Source organism: Leucoraja erinacea, chromosome 26 (genome assembly GCF_028641065.1).
Source record: "Leucoraja erinacea ecotype New England chromosome 26, Leri_hhj_1, whole genome shotgun sequence".
Taxonomy (NCBI): domain Eukaryota; kingdom Metazoa; phylum Chordata; class Chondrichthyes; order Rajiformes; family Rajidae; genus Leucoraja; species Leucoraja erinaceus.
This window is the reverse complement of record NC_073402.1, coordinates 17,141,339-17,158,191: the sequence shown is the minus strand read 5'-3', so window position 1 is coordinate 17,158,191 and position 16,853 is coordinate 17,141,339. Positions and strand designations below refer to the sequence as shown.

The 16,853-nt window shown below is 40.1% G+C and overlaps 1 protein-coding gene across 1 annotated transcript in view; it reads right to left on the bottom strand.

The window, feature by feature from the left end:
• The window catches only part of LOC129709575 (microtubule-actin cross-linking factor 1-like), a 335,842-nt gene that overhangs the window by 84,214 nt on the left and 234,775 nt on the right, over positions 1-16,853 (bottom strand). Inside the window, exons 36-39 of the mRNA XM_055656025.1 lie at positions 10,390-15,510; positions 6,432-6,581; positions 5,789-5,998; positions 1,515-1,751 (exon numbers count right to left, since the gene is read on the bottom strand). Of these exons, the coding sequence (XP_055512000.1) occupies positions 1,515-1,751; positions 5,789-5,998; positions 6,432-6,581; positions 10,390-15,510 (5,718 nt within the window). The remainder of the gene's footprint in view (positions 1-1,514; positions 1,752-5,788; positions 5,999-6,431; positions 6,582-10,389; positions 15,511-16,853) is intronic.

Genomic DNA, 16,853 nt, shown 5'->3' with positions numbered 1-16,853 from the left:
ATTACAAGATTGACTCAAAGAACATTGGTTAGAGTGTTACTGAAAGCATTGCAACTGAACAAGACAGAGAAATAATCCACAGACATTTCAGACATCACACTTACACACACAATACACACATGGCTGAGGCTACTGACTGGCATTAGATTAAAGGAAAAAAGATTATTGGAGCAGCTTTATGAAGAACCCAAATCGAGCGCAAGTTGGACTATTGATGTGCGTTCATACCATGGACGGAAATTACATGGAATCTCTTAAATGTACTTGGTATGTCAGCTGTTTTGCCCAGTCACATTAAACTGTGGTAAAATCAGCAAGCACACTGCCAATCAACGTTTATATCAGCCGAATACAGATCAGCACATTTTCTTTCAAACAGCCAATCCATCCAAGTTCCTTTATTTCTAATTTAATTGAATTATTATACAAATCTATCTACAGGACCCTTGTGAGCGTCAAGGGTGCATGGAAACCCGCTCCTGGCGAGTGGCAAAGGGGAGGGTGAACCCGCTTCCCAGTGCGCAGAACTGGAAGCCTGAAACTTCAGAACTCCAGAACTAGGGGCCACAGCTTAAGAATAAGCCATTTAGAACGGAGACAAGGAAACACTTTTTCTCACAGAGAGTGGCGAGTCTGGGGAATTCTCTGCCTCAGAAGGCGGTGGAGGCAGGTTCTCTGGATGCTTTCAAGAGAGAGCTAGATAGGGCTCTTAAAAATAGTGTAGTCAGGGGATATGGGGTGAAGGCAGGAACGGGATACTGACTGGGGAAGATCAGCCATGATCACATTGAATGGAGGTGCTAGCACGAAGGGACGAATGGCCTACTCCTGCACCTATTGTCTAACAGAGTCCCATCAATTGCTCGGAAAGTGTAGGAAAGAACTGCAGATACTGGTTTACACCGAAAACAGACACAAAATGCTGGAGTAACTCAGCGGGACAGGCAGCATCTCTGGATAGAAAAAAAATGGGTGACATTTTGGGTCAAGACTCATCTTTAGAAGAAGGGTCGCGACCAGAAACGTCACCCATTCCTTCTCTCAAGTGGTCGGAAAGTGCAGGGACAGGAATGCCAACAGAATAACTGGGGTCTCGGTGCAAGGAGAGGAGCACGACCATCAGGGAGCTGCAAGTGGCTTGGGGCCACAGGAACTGGTGCTGTGGAAAGTGGAAATCTCAAGTATCACCTGGCCAGCCAGATGCCAGAGATGCAGGATTTCCAAATTGGATAGTGGATTACAGTTTTATTTATGTACATTCACTGCGTGAAGATTTTAACAGTAAAGCAACTTTTCAACAAGTGGCTTAAAAGCTACAATGTCCGTTTTTACTTTTTCAGCAGTTTGCACTTGAAATGCATTTATTTGCATATCTTAATATTCATAATAACTAGGTTCTCACTTTTACCCATTGTCAGATAATGCATTATATCACACCTGACATTTTGCTTTAGAAATATTTTCTACGGCTCAAAACTATTGTATTTTACATCTAATTGCTGGCTGGTCCAAACCTGCTTGGGTTCCACAGACACGTTATCCTGAAGCTGAAGATCTGGTGGTGAAGTCCATGCCCCAATATTTTCAGAAATGTTTCCGAATGACCCAAATGGGTCGCCTAATTGTTTATGCAACAACATGCTGCTTTGTTGAGGGCTTGAGGCTTGAGCATGATCAGTATTAAAACGTTGAATATCAAAATTCACTTCATCAATATCTGTTTTAGTGTGTGACGATGATCCCTCTAGCTCCTACAAAAAAGAATGGGAGGACTAATTGTAAACATGTCATATAGCAAAAGCATAAATCTACACTTTGTGATTAAATCTATGAGGATAGGAACAAATATATTTTCTTGAAATAACAGTGATATTGGCTCATTAAATTATGTAATTGCAAAAGAATTCTACATATTTGGAATGACAATTTTACTTAAATCTCGATCTTATTTTTGCATATTCAGGTATTGGCGTCACATTCTCACTGTTCAAACCCTGTGCCTCACGCGGGTGATCAGTGCAATGACACAGCTGGTGGAGCTGCTGCCTCACAGAGCCAACCCCAAACCACGTTCGATCCAGTCCTCGGAGGCTGCCTAAGTGGAGTTTGCAGGTTCTCCCCGTGACAGCGTTGGTTTCCTCCAGGTGCCCCGGCTTCCCCCCCCCCCCCCCCCCCACTTCCCAAAGACGTGCGGGTTTGTAAGTTAGTGTGACTCTCGTGCGCACAGAGTGGATGCGAACACTGGGGCAACATAGAAGTAGTGTCAATGGGTGATGGATGGCCAGTATAGATTCAGTAGTCCAAAGGGCCTGTTTCCATGCAGTACCTCTAAAGTAAACTCATAGGGTAGTTATTGCTTCTTGCCAGGAGTTCTGCTTCCCCTAAAATTCAAATCATTACTACACCTACAAGTTATGATTATCTGAATTTTTTATTTTGGGTTCCTGAAGAAATCAGCATATAAAATAGATAATGTGATCTACCTAATGAAATTACTCAAGTGCCCAACTAGTTAAAATGGTGTCCGTTAAACAAACACCTATTCAACTGAAAAACGAGTATTTTGACATATGCATGATATTCAGAAACAGTCACTACATATCTCAACCAAACAAATTTGAAATTACCTTATGATCTTTTACCTTTCCAAGCAACCAACATAAATTTGTGGGTTCAGGCCCTCCTCAAAAATCTGAGTTGACCTTGCAGCTCCGATAGTAAGTACGCTGCCCACCCAAAGAAGCCATCATGTGGAATGATTTTAAAAACAGACGCCCAACTTCTCTCAAAGATTTTGGAAGAGAAGGGGAATAATCCCAAGAGTCCCGGCCAACACATACCTCAACAAACCCAATTAATAACAGATTATCTAGTAATTTGGCTATTGCTATTTCTGGGTGCACACTACAGTATGTTCCCTACATGAGAACAGCAATTTCTAATGCAATTCATTTCTTGATCGCCTTGAATCCTAGAGGGGATGATAGAAGTATAAACCTCTCTTTAACTGGACTGTTTCTATTAGATCTCCACAACTGTCAATGTCCAGCCACATTTTGAGAAATGTAACTTCAATTACACAAGTCAGATGTTGTTATTTTATTCCCTTATGCAGAAGGGCAAAAACACTTGTTAAACTTTCCGAATGCAGCCTTTGGTAAACCAGAACCCACTGCCAGCAACTGGCAACCTGCACCCAGCATGGCCTCACTTTTTACATACCTCTTTGCCTTGTGGAGAGATGCTATATTGAATTACATTTCCCAGCAACAGCAGTGAGTGGTGCAAACGGCTTAAAAACTTAGACAGTTGGCTAAATTGAGCCCATTGACCAAACACCCATTCAAAAGGATAACTAATATAGCCACATGTGCAGTATATTCAGAACCATTCCTCTCTTATCTCAAACAACATAATTAAAAACAGATTATCTCGTCATTTTCCTGTTGCTATTTATGGGCAAAATTAAAAAACACATTTGGAGCAAAGTATTACTTTTTCATTTTTCTTATCCATCAAGAGAACTTCCCTCTGAAAGATACAGTATGGAAACAGGCTATTCGGCCCATCGAGTCCACGCTGACCATCACTAGTTCTATGTTATCCCACTTTTGCATTTACTCCCAACATACCAGGGCAAGTTACAGAGGCCAATTAACCTACAAACCCACACACATTTGGGATGTGGGAGGAAACCAGAACACCCAGAGGAAGGCCACATGGTCACAGGGAGAACATTCAAACAGTTCTCACAGACAGCACCCAAAGTTGGGATCGAACCTCCATCTCTGGCACTGCGAGGTAATGAAATGTAGACTCCATGAGCAATCCCAGGTCAGGAACACTGGAAATGGTTTCCATCAAGATCTGGTCTGCTGTCTAACATAATACCAAATGCCCTTTTTTAAAACTCACTAACTTAATTGTAATGTAACAGGTCAAGGCAACTGTTTGAATTTTGCTCTCAATCATATTCCTAGTGATCTGACTGCTGATTAGACGCTGCAAAATGTGTTAGCAAACAATGCTACAAATCACTGTGATCACTAATCACTGAATATATTGTCTGATAATTTAGCAAATCCAGTTTTTATAGACCACCTAAAACAACTGCATGCTCATTCAAGGATACAATCTTTGGTTTTGGAGCTGCAGAGCAGGTGGTTGAAAGAAACAACTTGTCTCATCACACACATTGTTCATTTTTCTGTCTGATCCTGTGTGTATTTTATGATTGATGTTGAAGTATAGTGCTGAAATGCTGCGATCACAATTCTGGCAATGGCACAGATTTAATTGTAACATATTGTGTCCAGATGGAACACTGATCGAAGCTTAATCTTACATTAACTATTTCATCTATAGGAAAGAAGCTGAATATTTCACTATTATACAACTCACAAATTTGGTCTCCCCCTATGATGTGGATACCTGGTAAATTGAAACTGATCCTTGGAAAAACTTTTGAAAAAGCTTTTTTCCCCCTTATTCATAACAGACAGCAAACCAACACTTTCTCTTTATTTTTTGTTTAATTCAATTATAACTGATATACAGTACTCTGGCTGCTTTATGACAAAGTGTCAAAAATCAGCACACTTAAGGGGCTGTCCCACTTGGGCGACCTAATTGGCGAGTTTAGAAGTGTTTGAAAAAATGACATGTTGAAGACCTCCTTCGACTATGTTGAAGACCAGCTTCGACTAGCTACGACAAACTTTGGGAAAATTGGACGTCGAATAGTGGAGAGTGAAGACCACCTCCTTCGATCTCCTTCGACCTCCCTTCGACCTCGATGAAGACTATCTACGACTACCTTCGACTACCCTCGATTACCTACGACTAACATGACGACCTACTACGACTAAACCTCCGAGTAAAAAAAGTATCGATTTTTTCCATGGCGACCTTTTTTTACTCGCGGGCATTTTTTAACAGATTGACAAAAACGCCACGACCTAGCTGAGGCCTTGAGTATGCGTAGACTAATCTCGAGCGTGAAGGAGATTTACGAAGACCTCCTACGACCTCGTGTCGACCATGCTGTGAGTACAAGTCAAGGGCAAATTCGCCAGAACTCACGGATTAGATCGCCCAAGTGGGACAGCCCCTTTAAAACAATTACCAAATGAGTTTCAGTTATTACAAATTATTAAGGTCATATCTTGAGGATAGTTGACCACCGTTGAAGGTAAATGCCTGATCAGTTGAAGAAACAGAACAACCATTATTTGGTTTCCAATCCAGGAGAATAAAAAATGATGCAGGATCAGCATTGTGATTTAATGAACCATCACAAATTCCAGTTACTAAGTTAGTGATAAATTGGTCCAAGATTGATTTGGATGTACATTAACATGATGTAATAGTTGAAAAACTCCAGCTTAAGTGGCAGTTCAGTAACTGCAACTACTAATGGATGTGCAGCCATTCACATCAAGGTTGCATGTCTACTGACAACAGTTCAATAATTTACCTTTGATTACATGTTATCCTCATACAGGTTCAATTGATGGCAGACATACAGATTTGTAGATTAATTGCAAATTGTCCCTAGTGTATAGGATAGTGCTAGTGGATGGAGTGTTCCCTGGTTGGCATGGACTCGGTGGGCGGAAGGGCCTGTTTCCTTGCTGTATCTCTAAACTAAACAAACTAACCACCAAGTATATACTTTCATTAGATGACCTTTATACACTGATCACGGATAATGCACACAAAGGAAGGGAGAACGCCAAGAAATATATATTTTTAAATGATTTGATTTTCTGCCTTTCACTTAGCTTACTTTCTTAGTTGCCAGAACGTCTGTCAAAGCTCCGTGCCAAGCTTTTGACTGCTCGCAGACTGAGGTAAATGAGATCTGCAAGCTTTTCGAGTCTTTCTCAAGTGCCTTCTGTAATTGATCAGGTACATGTGGCAATCCTTCGAGTATCTTAACCAATATCATCTCTTGGTCAATCTGGACTGATAGCTTCTCAAGTTCTGCTTCAAAGCCCTAAAAACAGTGTGAAGACAGTGTGAAATACTTCAGCATTTTCAATAATTATAAAAATCAGATATCAAAACAAATAAATAGAATGCAATGCACAGTTTAACTAAGCAAAATTTAAGGAAAAAGTCCAAACCAAAATTCAAGGAAAGATACAAAGTGCTGGAGTAACTCAGTGGATCAGGCAGCATTCCTGGAGAATATGGATAGGTGATATTTCAGGTTGGGTACCTTCTTCAGAAGTGACTGAAGAAGAGACCTGACCCCCAAAACATTAGCTATCCATGGTCTCGAGAGATGCTGTCTGACATGCTGAGTTACTCCAGCACTTTGTGTCTTTCTTTGGTAAACCAGCATCTGCAGTTTCCGGTTTCTACAAAGCAGAATTGAGTTCCGATAAATAAATATCATTCTTGACTATTAAGCATGATGGACTAACCTTTGCCACGTGCAATTGTTCAAGAAGCCTTGGCAGGTTGTCACCGACTGGCTTCTGTTGCTTCAGCCTCAACTCAATATCCAGCACATGAGACAGGTAAGAAACAAGATTCTTGTCATGTTCCAGGCATTGCTGCTTATGACATAAAGGCTGGTGACATGGGAAATATTTTTTTTTTAAAAAGATAAATTATAATTTCATGGAATTCAATAGAAATGATATATATTTTTAAAACTACAACACAGATTGATCTTAACACCTACAAAACTGGGGCCATATGGATGATTTTGCACCACACTTGGAGTATTATGTTCTGTTCTGGTCACCCTGCTATAGAAAAGATGGAATTAAGCTGGAAAATGCGCAGAGAAGATTATTTGAGGATTTTGCCAGGATTCAAGTGCAGGGAGAAGTTGGGCAGCACTGGCTACTTCTTGGAGTGCAGGAGGTTAAAGGTTAAGATCTTAAGGCAGTGTATAAATTCATGAGCTGGATAGATAGATAGATAGGCACATAGTTTTCTTTCCCAAGATAGGCGAATCAAGAACCAGAAGGCATCGGTTTAACACAACAAGGGAAAGATTTTATAGGAACCTGGGGGGGGGGGGGGGGGGGGGACTTTATCACCACACGGTTGGGGATTATATGAAATGATCTGCCAGAGCAAGGAGTTGAGGTAGGTACAATAACAATTATGACTATGATATTAGAAAGGAAAGACTGAAGCCCAAAGTCCCACACCATCAGGTTCAGGAACAGTTACTTTCCTATAATCATAAGGTCATGTGATAAGAGTGGAATTAGGCCATTTACCCATCAAGTCTACTCTGACATTCAATCATGGCTGATCTCTCTCTCCCTCCTAACCACATTCTACTGCCTTCTCCCCATAATACTTGACACCCGTACTAATGAAGAATCTATCTCTGCCTTAAAAATATCCATTGACATGGCCTCCGCAGCCTTCTGTGGGAAAGAATTCCACAGATTCACCACCTACAGTAATTTTAGAAATCCTAAAGAAATTCCTCCCCCTCATCTCCTTCCTAAAGAAACATCCTTTAATTCTGTGACTATGACTTCAGGTCCGAGACTCTCCCACTAGTGAAACATCGTCTCCACAACCACGATCCATAATCACCAAGTTCTTGTACTGACCCGCACAACCCTAATTCTACCTCACCAGACCACTACATCCTACCTCTTGCACTGTTGCTGACTTGTTCTCTAGATTTTGCATTAATGTTTGTTTCTTTGCAGTTATTTTCTTTTCACAGTTGTGCACAATGTGATTTTTGTGTGTTTGCCTGAGGCTATGTGCCTGTGAAGCTGCTGCAAGCACAGCTTTCATTGCTCCTGTACTTCATCGTACTTGCGCACATGATGATAAACTCATCTTGACTTGACAGATGTCAAACAACAGCTCTGTCACTGAAAATTAACTTTACAAGGCAGTCTTATGCACATTTTCCTTTCTTTACCCGACTTGACAATGTTCAATAGTGTACTTATAATTCAGTGCCTTTGACTGTCAATCTGTTTGGATGAGATGATATACAGTAGCATGGTACCACAAAGGTGACAGATGCATTGCGTAGATCATAATCCATGATCTCTAATCTATATTCTACTGCAAAAAGAAAATCATTCAAAAGGGCTCAGCCAAATATGCAGAATGATATCCGACTGCAATAAACAACCTGGCCATTCCATTATTACAGATGTAATCAGAAGGGTGTATGTATAAGGGGGAAGTGAGAAGACTCCCCTATCCTGGGGAAAGGACTCTATGCTTTCACGCTTGTGCTCACCGGGTCAGGCAGTATCTCTGGAGACCATGGATAGGTGACTTCGGTCAGGACCCTTCCTCAGGTGTGTGAAGAAGGGTCCCGACCTAAAACATCACCTATCAATCTTCTCCAGAGATGCTGCCCGACTTGCTGAGTTTCTCTAACACTTTGTGTTTTCTTTTGTAAACCAGCATCTGCAATTTCTTGCACCCACTTAATGCAGCTCATGGTGATTTTTTTTTGCCTCATTAGACAAATTATATTGCAAGAACTTCCATTTATTTGGCCAGTTTTGGAATGATAAAAGGTCTCATATCTGACACCAAATTCAAGCCCACCTCTGTGAAAGACTGTTTTAATTAAGCCACCCTGCTTGGGGGATAAAGGACATCATCTATTATATGTACGATAGTACATTGTAGCCGACTTAAAATGTAGATTTCACTTTCCAGCATTCATAGGAAGGGCATGTAACAACTTCCCGTACCAAGAAATTGAAATTGTCAATTTTCCTTGGTATTCCATCAAAATGCGATTAATGTAATACACTGAATCGATGCAATCAGATTTTTCACTTTGATAACATTTTATTCAGTTGTGGTAAATGTAGGAAATATGAAAATGCCAAATTTCAGCCTCACTGCTGTTTAATCTTTCACTGGGTCGTTATAATAAAGTTATTTACGTAATTTCTATTTCAAAAAGATTTTACGCATCATACGAAGCAGTGAGGAAACAGATAAGAGTATCTGCACAAAGAGCAGTTGGAAGAAAGGGAGGATCTGGCACACATTCAGCATGATGGCTGTGTGGAATAACAAGTGAAATAGTACAAAGCCTTCTGCAAACCTAAGAAAATATTTATGACGATTTGCATGGTCACATAGACCTTAATCGGACTCTGGGAGATATGTCCAGAAGGGAGTAAAATGTTGATTAGAGAATCTTATAGCACAGGAGGCTACCATTCAGATAATCATGCCTGTGTAGGCTCTTTGAAGTTGTTGTTTGAGCTATTAATTGGAGACATTCGCAAAGTCTAAAATACACTTACATTAATTTGGATTTCTTTATTCTTCAATTCAATCCTCCAACCTGAACCAAATCATTCCCCAGCAATCTACTTGCTTTCCAACTAACTAATCTCTAGAGATAACATGGTTTTAGACTGTAGAATTATATGCAGTAAACAACAGATGAAATAATTCAGAGTAACTTTTGCTCGATTTCAAATATAGAAGAGATCAAACAGCTGTCTTGATGCAGAATTTGTTAGAAGAATCAAAGTTACCCCCCCCCCCACAAGCATGTCCAACTGTGTTTAAGAAGGAACTGCAGATGCTGGAGAATCGAAGGTTACACTGTGTCCAACTGTGGTTCATCATATACTGAATCTCAAGTCAGTCTCTAATGGCTATTTCACTTGCAATGCTACCGATCTACACTCAATTGGATCATCTTAAATACAAGAATGCAAATGAGAAGGTGAAAAAACCCACCAAAATTTGGCCTTTTCTTGGATTTCCGTTTTAACTGAATTCTGCCTGTGCAGATTAGAGTAACAGCTTCCCAAAATTAAGTAAGCATTTTTAAGCCGTTAACAATGGTTTACAAAATGTCACTTTTCAAGGTCAATAGTAAAGATAAAGTTCATCTTTATTCATGGCAGATAGAGATCTCATTTCAAATGTCTTTGTTAGTCTTTACTTACAATACCTTGAAATTGAAACATTAATGCTTTCATTCCATTCTCAATACTGCATTGATGATCAATTTAAATATTGTTCTTGGGGTACCAGTATTTCCTAATTATTTCCTAAATATTTGAAACTAATGCATGGGTTAAGGAAATGCAACACTGCAGCATGTCATTAAATTGTAATGACCTTGGAACAGTCAGTTATCCCATCAATTGTCTTTTTCCATCACCTGTCCCCAACTTGACTGAACAACATTGACAAGAATGCTCAACATCAAGTTTGGAAACAGGCTTTCAAAAGGGGAAAGTTGTACCAGCCCACTGCTGTATACCTGCAGAGACTGGTACAGAACAACATTCAAGGAAATCCTCTGCCCTCTCAATTGGGTCAAAGCAATCAAAGAATGTGAAAAGACAGAAATATAAAAATAATTCCAATGTTTAAAGAAGAATGATCCAATATGCTTACCTGTATTTCTGGTATTACTTCTTGTTTGTCCATAACATTTTCAGTATCTTTGTTGATAATCCGTCCTTGTTCATTCAAGACCATAAATGTTGGTTCATCAATCTGTTTCTGCAGGAAGTCTTCGTTTATCATCATCGGGGTGCTTTTATTCTCCTCTCCAAAATTAGAGTTCAATTTTTTGTCCAAGATTGGCTGGATACATTCCGTCAATTCATTTTTTCTTTGTTCTTCTGCAACTTTTATTGGTTCACATCTTTCATTTATCCTCAAGTCGACTACATCTCTGGATTTGGCATTTGGTTGTCTGCCTTCTGAAAGCATTGCCATGTTTTCACTGTCATCAGACCTTTTTATAGGCATCACCAACACATTCCGCTCACTAACAGTTGAAAGTTTATTTTCATCTTCTGACATTTTACCTGCTGATTCTCCATCTTCAGTTACATTGCCCAGTTCCCTTGCTTTACCGTCTGGTTCTTCATTACATCCAACTTGTTGGACCATTTCAACAAATGACTGCAATTCACCTGAACCTTTGTGAATTGATCTTGCAATGGTCTCCTTTATTTGTTTTAAAAGCATCCTGCCATCATCCTTATTTTTCGACATGCTCCCTCCTAAACTTTCTTCATTCATTGTTTGATTAGCCAATTCCTCACTTTCCTTCAGTAAGTAATCGGGAAGTCCTTTCCTACTTAACAGTGTATGTTTCCCTGCATCTAACTTGAATTCGTTCATTCCACAATCCATTGTCAAATTAATGCCTTGATCACTCTCATCCATCACATCGTGAGAAATCACCATTTGTTTTTCATCAGCAGAATGATCCTTCTTTCTTTTCGCAAAGATCCTTTCATCAGTTCTTTCCAAACTCGTAACATCTTGCACATTCGCCACAACGTCGAAGCCATCCTTTGAATAATTATCAAGTTCCATTTCCTCCTCAACCATTCGTCCCACATTGCTTATGTTTGTTTCTCTGTCCATATACACCAATTCTTCAGGGGCTAACATAGTGGGGATATCAATGTTTTCTTTGTTCTGACATACTACATATTTCATATCAACAGACTTCAGGGATAGTGAATTCTTTGTCACAGGTGTTTTTTCTACCAGTAGACCAGATGATAGAGACTCTGGGTTGTCATGAGAATTAGGCACTTTGTTTTTAGAACTGATAACTGGATTTTCATCCCTAATCCTCAACTGGGTGCCCTTCTCCATTCTTGGAGGTAATATCTGACTCCCTTCGTTTGAAAGTGTCCCGTCGAAAGATGTACTTGGTACCAATGGCGTAATGAATTTTTCCATCTCTATATTAGTACCCAGGTCAGGATCAGAATATTCACCAGTCGATCCGACATTGGACTGGATTTCTTCAGCCATTTTATGGCTTATCAGACCATTGTCAACCGCTTGAAGGAGTGGAACTCTCTCTCCAGTGAGTGGATCAATTACTCCTCCATCCAAAAGCTGATTTGTGACAATAATCTCAAACATATCATCATCGAGTAGCTCACATTGTGCAGCTTTTTGCAGTGAAATCCTGTCACCAGTGGTAGTGTCTACAATCCCACCACTGTCAGCCTGGGCTTGCAGCAGTCTCATGGCCGCGACTGGGTCCACTTGCTTCGTTTTTGCTGCTTCAGCAAGTGTTAAGTTCTTGCCTGTTAGTTCATCTCGGATACCCGTGAAATATCTGGCTTCCATATATCTCTGGCCCGATTCCAAGTCTATTTTTCCTTTTTTAATTAGCTCCGAGTAAGGTATTATCCTACACTGCTGAGGATCTACAATTCCTCGATGCTGCTCAGAGGACATTGCTTTTGTCAGTGCAGGTGTTCTTCCTTGATTGGTACCTTGTGTTAATGTCAGATTTTCGCAAGCTACCGGCTCCTTAAGGCTTCTACTCCAGGCTTGAGTTTCTTTAGTTTTGAAAGCAAATGGAGTGTCCTCTAGATCTAATGATGCTGCATCAGATAAATTAATTGACTCTATAGTCTTTGGATGACAAGCTTTCTCCACTTCAATCAATTCGCTTGCTATATCCTGATCAACGAGCCCGCATTTAACAGCATCCGTCACGGAAAGTCTCATTCCTGACAGGTGATGATTAATTCCCCCAAAGGCCACCTGCTTTTTCAAAATGTTAAGCATGGCTTCTTTATCAATGATTCCCCTCTTTCTTGCTTCAACAGCTGTTATGCGTTCTTTTGTTTGTGGGTCCACTATGCCATTCATTTCCATTTGTAAAGAAATCATGCGTAGTTTTGTGTTTTCATCCGATTCTCTTCCCTTTGTGGCCTTTTCTAGCTTGATCAAATTACCCCGATGGGCCTGGTCCACTAAGCCCATTTTTGATGCGAGAGTCACTGATAACTGTTTGCCTCGTTTTAAGTCGACGATCCCACCAGAAATGACTTGTCCCTCCAGGACTCTTGCTGCAGTTTCTTGATCCAGAAGGCCTACTTCAGCTGCATCCTTGACTGAACGCACAGCAGTGCAACCTGGAGTGATGACCCCACAGATAACTTTCTCAGAGTTCAAGATCTTCCGAATCATCTGTTCATTCACCAGACCCTCGTCCACTGCCTCAGCCACCGTCACAGTTTCACAAGTCTGTGGATCAAAGAAACCACCGAAGATGGCCAGTTTTTCAACTAGTTTGAGAGCAGTGTGGCTTGGAAGCACTCCCTTGGTTACGGCTTCATTCAGTGCTAGTCTCTGGCCTGTCTGTTCATCAACGACACCACCATTTTGAAGCTGGTCAATCAGAACATTTAAAGTGGATTCATCATCCAAATAGTCTTCTCTTGGCTCTGACATCATTGGCAATTCCTGCCATTGGAAATATTTTGCAGGATCATTTAGTTCAGGATTTTGCTCACCACTATGCAATTCTGCAATGTTCCCTTTTAAGGATCCTTTCACATTGCCTTGGCCAATTCCATTTTTAATATCACACAATGTTGGTCCAGTCCTGCTAACGCTTATGACAGCTTTGGCTCCATTATTTAGTATTACACCACACGGAGTCTCTTTCAATGACCCGTGAACTGCTGACGCTGGAAAACCTACAACTGAACTGGTTGAAGTAATTTGAGAGTCTGGCAGATGGATCGCTTCAACTGTCTGCAAAACGATGGCTTCTTCCTCAAAGCATTTATCGTCAACTTGATACTGTGAAGTGGATTGAATTTTTACATCACTTATTGCATAATGAGAAGTTTCAGTAACTATGCTAGACATATTTGCTTTCTGTGATCCTTTTGTAGATTTTTCAGCAACATTTGATTTTACACTAATTACACTTTCAAATTTAGATTTGCCGGGCAGTATTTTCAGTCTTTCTTTTTGACCATTTTCATATTCCATTGTGTCCAGTTCCTTTCCAACTGCTTGTTGTTCATTAGTCACAATATCCTTGCAACAGATTTCAGTCTTATATGTTTTTTCTTCAGAGGCTGGAAAATCCACATTCTTCTTTAAAGGCATTTCCTCACTGTTTCTAATTTCCTTAATCCATCCATCCGATTGTCTTTCATACATTCCATAACCAGCTTCTATCTCATCACTTGCTTTAGAGCTGTCATGTTGTTTTACTGTTAGCGTCACTGGATGGTATAATTCAGCATCATTTGTGCTGGTATCATATTCTTCATTGCATTCTTCCAATGTTTTTATACTTTTCACAACTGCAGTTCTTGCTCTTATGAATTCTTTAGTGATGTCATTCAACTTGGCATCAATCAAAAGCAATCTGTTACCATTATGCACATTCATATAACTTTGTGCCATTAAGAAAGACAATAGCCTTTCTTCTACTATTTGACTATGTGAGACTGGTGTATTGTTGTCAGCAACCAGGGATTTCAGACTGGAATTTGGCAGTGTTCCACCAGCCGTCCTCCAGTTCAATCTGTCCACAATTGGAAAACCAGGCTCTTTCATATTTGGCATCGTATCTGGAATACAAATTGACTTCAATACTTCAGCCGCTTTGTCGTCTAAAATTCCTTGCTCAATTGATTCTTCCCAAGACAGTACCTCAGTGGTTTCAGGGCAATAAAGTTCTGATATGGTGGGTCTCTTCTTCAGGAATGCGTGTGCAAGATCAATGGAGACAAGACCCTGTTGCACTGCAGTGGCCACGGGAAGGACTTCACCAGAATTTGGCCACAGCAGTCCCTTAAAGGACAGCTGTGACTCCAATACAACCAATGCGCTTCTCGGAGTCATCAAACCCCGTTGTACAGCCTCATCCAGAGTCAATCGCTGAGCTGAGACAGGATCGATAATACCGCCCGTCTGGATTTGACGAATTAATATGGAACAAGCTATATCGTGATCGATGAGATTATGTCTCACTGCTTCATCCACTGTTAGACGGTGCCCTGTTCGCGGGTCTACGATGCCACCTGCAAATAATTGGGTCTCTAAAAGTCTGACCATCACCTGTTGGTCTATCAAGCCTTCTTGGATAGCACGGAATAAGCTGACCTTCCTTCCAGATTTCAGACATATCATCCCACCGGCAAGTTGCTTTATTGGAAATAAAGTTAATCCACTTTCTTTATCTACAATGCATCGTTGTATCAATTCTTGCAGTCCAAGCTTTTCTCCTGTGTTAGGATCAATCAAACCTTTCTGTACTCTTTGTCTAGCCTTCATCTTCGAGTGGAGGGAAGCACTGATCAGGCCCAGTTGGAAAGCTTTCTCTAGGTCCACAGCTTCATTTGATGGTAAGCTTCCAAAGCCACAGTTAAGCTGGATCTCCAAAATCTTCAGTCCCACATTCTCATCAATTTTTTTCTCTTCAACAGCAGTGGCCACAGGGAGAAGTTTATTGCTTTTAAAATCGGTGCTTTTCAAGAGCTGTGCGGCAGCTTGCAGCTCTTTCAAGGATTTAGCTGTTTGATTATCTATCGCACCTCTTTCTAAAGCTTGTTCCACCGTCAGGAATTCGCCGGTTTCAGGAATAAGGAGGCCAGAATTAATCACTTGAATCTGAAGCAGGGCAAGGCCTGTGTCTTGGTCTATAAAACCCTTCTGCATGGCACGGAAAATTGAAAAGATTTCTACTGTTCCCAGGTCAATCACACCTGCAATTGTTTCATTCCCCTGGAAAATGTAAATCACAAGTTAAGTCTCTGAACTTACAGCAACCGATAAATCTGCAAACATACTTGTAAAATATAAACAGATAATTCTACTAACATTAGTGTTTTTTTCTGAACTGTTCTCAACAGAATAGGTTTAAGGTTTAGGTTTATTAATAGATGTACAGTGAAAAACTTATACTATAATTACCTATACATAGATAATTACTAAATATGGGGATGGAGAGGCAAAATAAATAAATAGGCCTCAGAATTGTAGTTTAGGAAAAAAAGTTATAATTAATGAATTTGGTTTTTAACTGGTTTACAATTGTTAATCACTTTCATTTGCATAACCTTGTCAAAAAGTGTTCAATCAATTTCCTTATTGCGGTGCCAAATGTACAATTTGAATCAATTTTACACTTGCAGTTTTGAATTTGGCATGACATTTCCACTGCTAAGTAATAAATTCACACCATCATCTTGCTAATCTCCAGTTAATTAACTGATGTTGAATAGCTCTGTGCCAGCTTTTATACAGCTTTGAAAACAGACTCATGCAAGAAATGAATGTGCATCAATGCATGTCAATGGGGCATTATGTGCAGACCTCCCTGAACTGGTACAACATCGAATTAACCCTGGTGCTATTTCATCCCTTTAAATGTTTATGTATTCGTAGGACACTTGGAAATTATGGATATAATTGTGTACCTCCAGATACATAACGTGGCTATTAACATAAAAGAGGATCGCAAAATAACCTGGCAAAGAGGCCGTAACCATTCAGCTCTTTGGACTTGAGCCAGTTCTTTTCAAAAGAAATGTAATTGTCTCACTGCCCAGTATTTTTCCGGCATCCTTTCAATATAATTTTGTTTTCTCTCAAGTATTTATACTGTTGCCCTTCAAAGCTATTTTTGAATAGACATCCTTCATTGCATTTAAAAACTTAACTGACTACTTTGAAAAACATTTTTGCTCATATTGCAATATTAAAGCTATAAGAAATCACACCTTTTAGAAATAATTGGAAGAATGTCATTTGGAACAAATGATCTTGGTTTCTGATAATCGTGTTCATATGTTCTAGGAGCAGAATTAGGCCATTCGGCCCATCTGGCTTTCAATCATGGCCGATCTATCTTTCCCTCTCAACCCCATTCTTCTGCCTTCTCCCCTTAACCCCTGACACCCTTACTAATCAACAAAAATCAATCTCCACCTTAAAAAAACCATTGGCTTGGCCTGTGCTGCCTCTGTGGCAGGATCTATGGGACAATTATATTTATAGCAATAATGGCCCTCTCTCTTAACAGGAGCCATCATTTACAATATATGTCAAGCTGCACTGACTGCAAA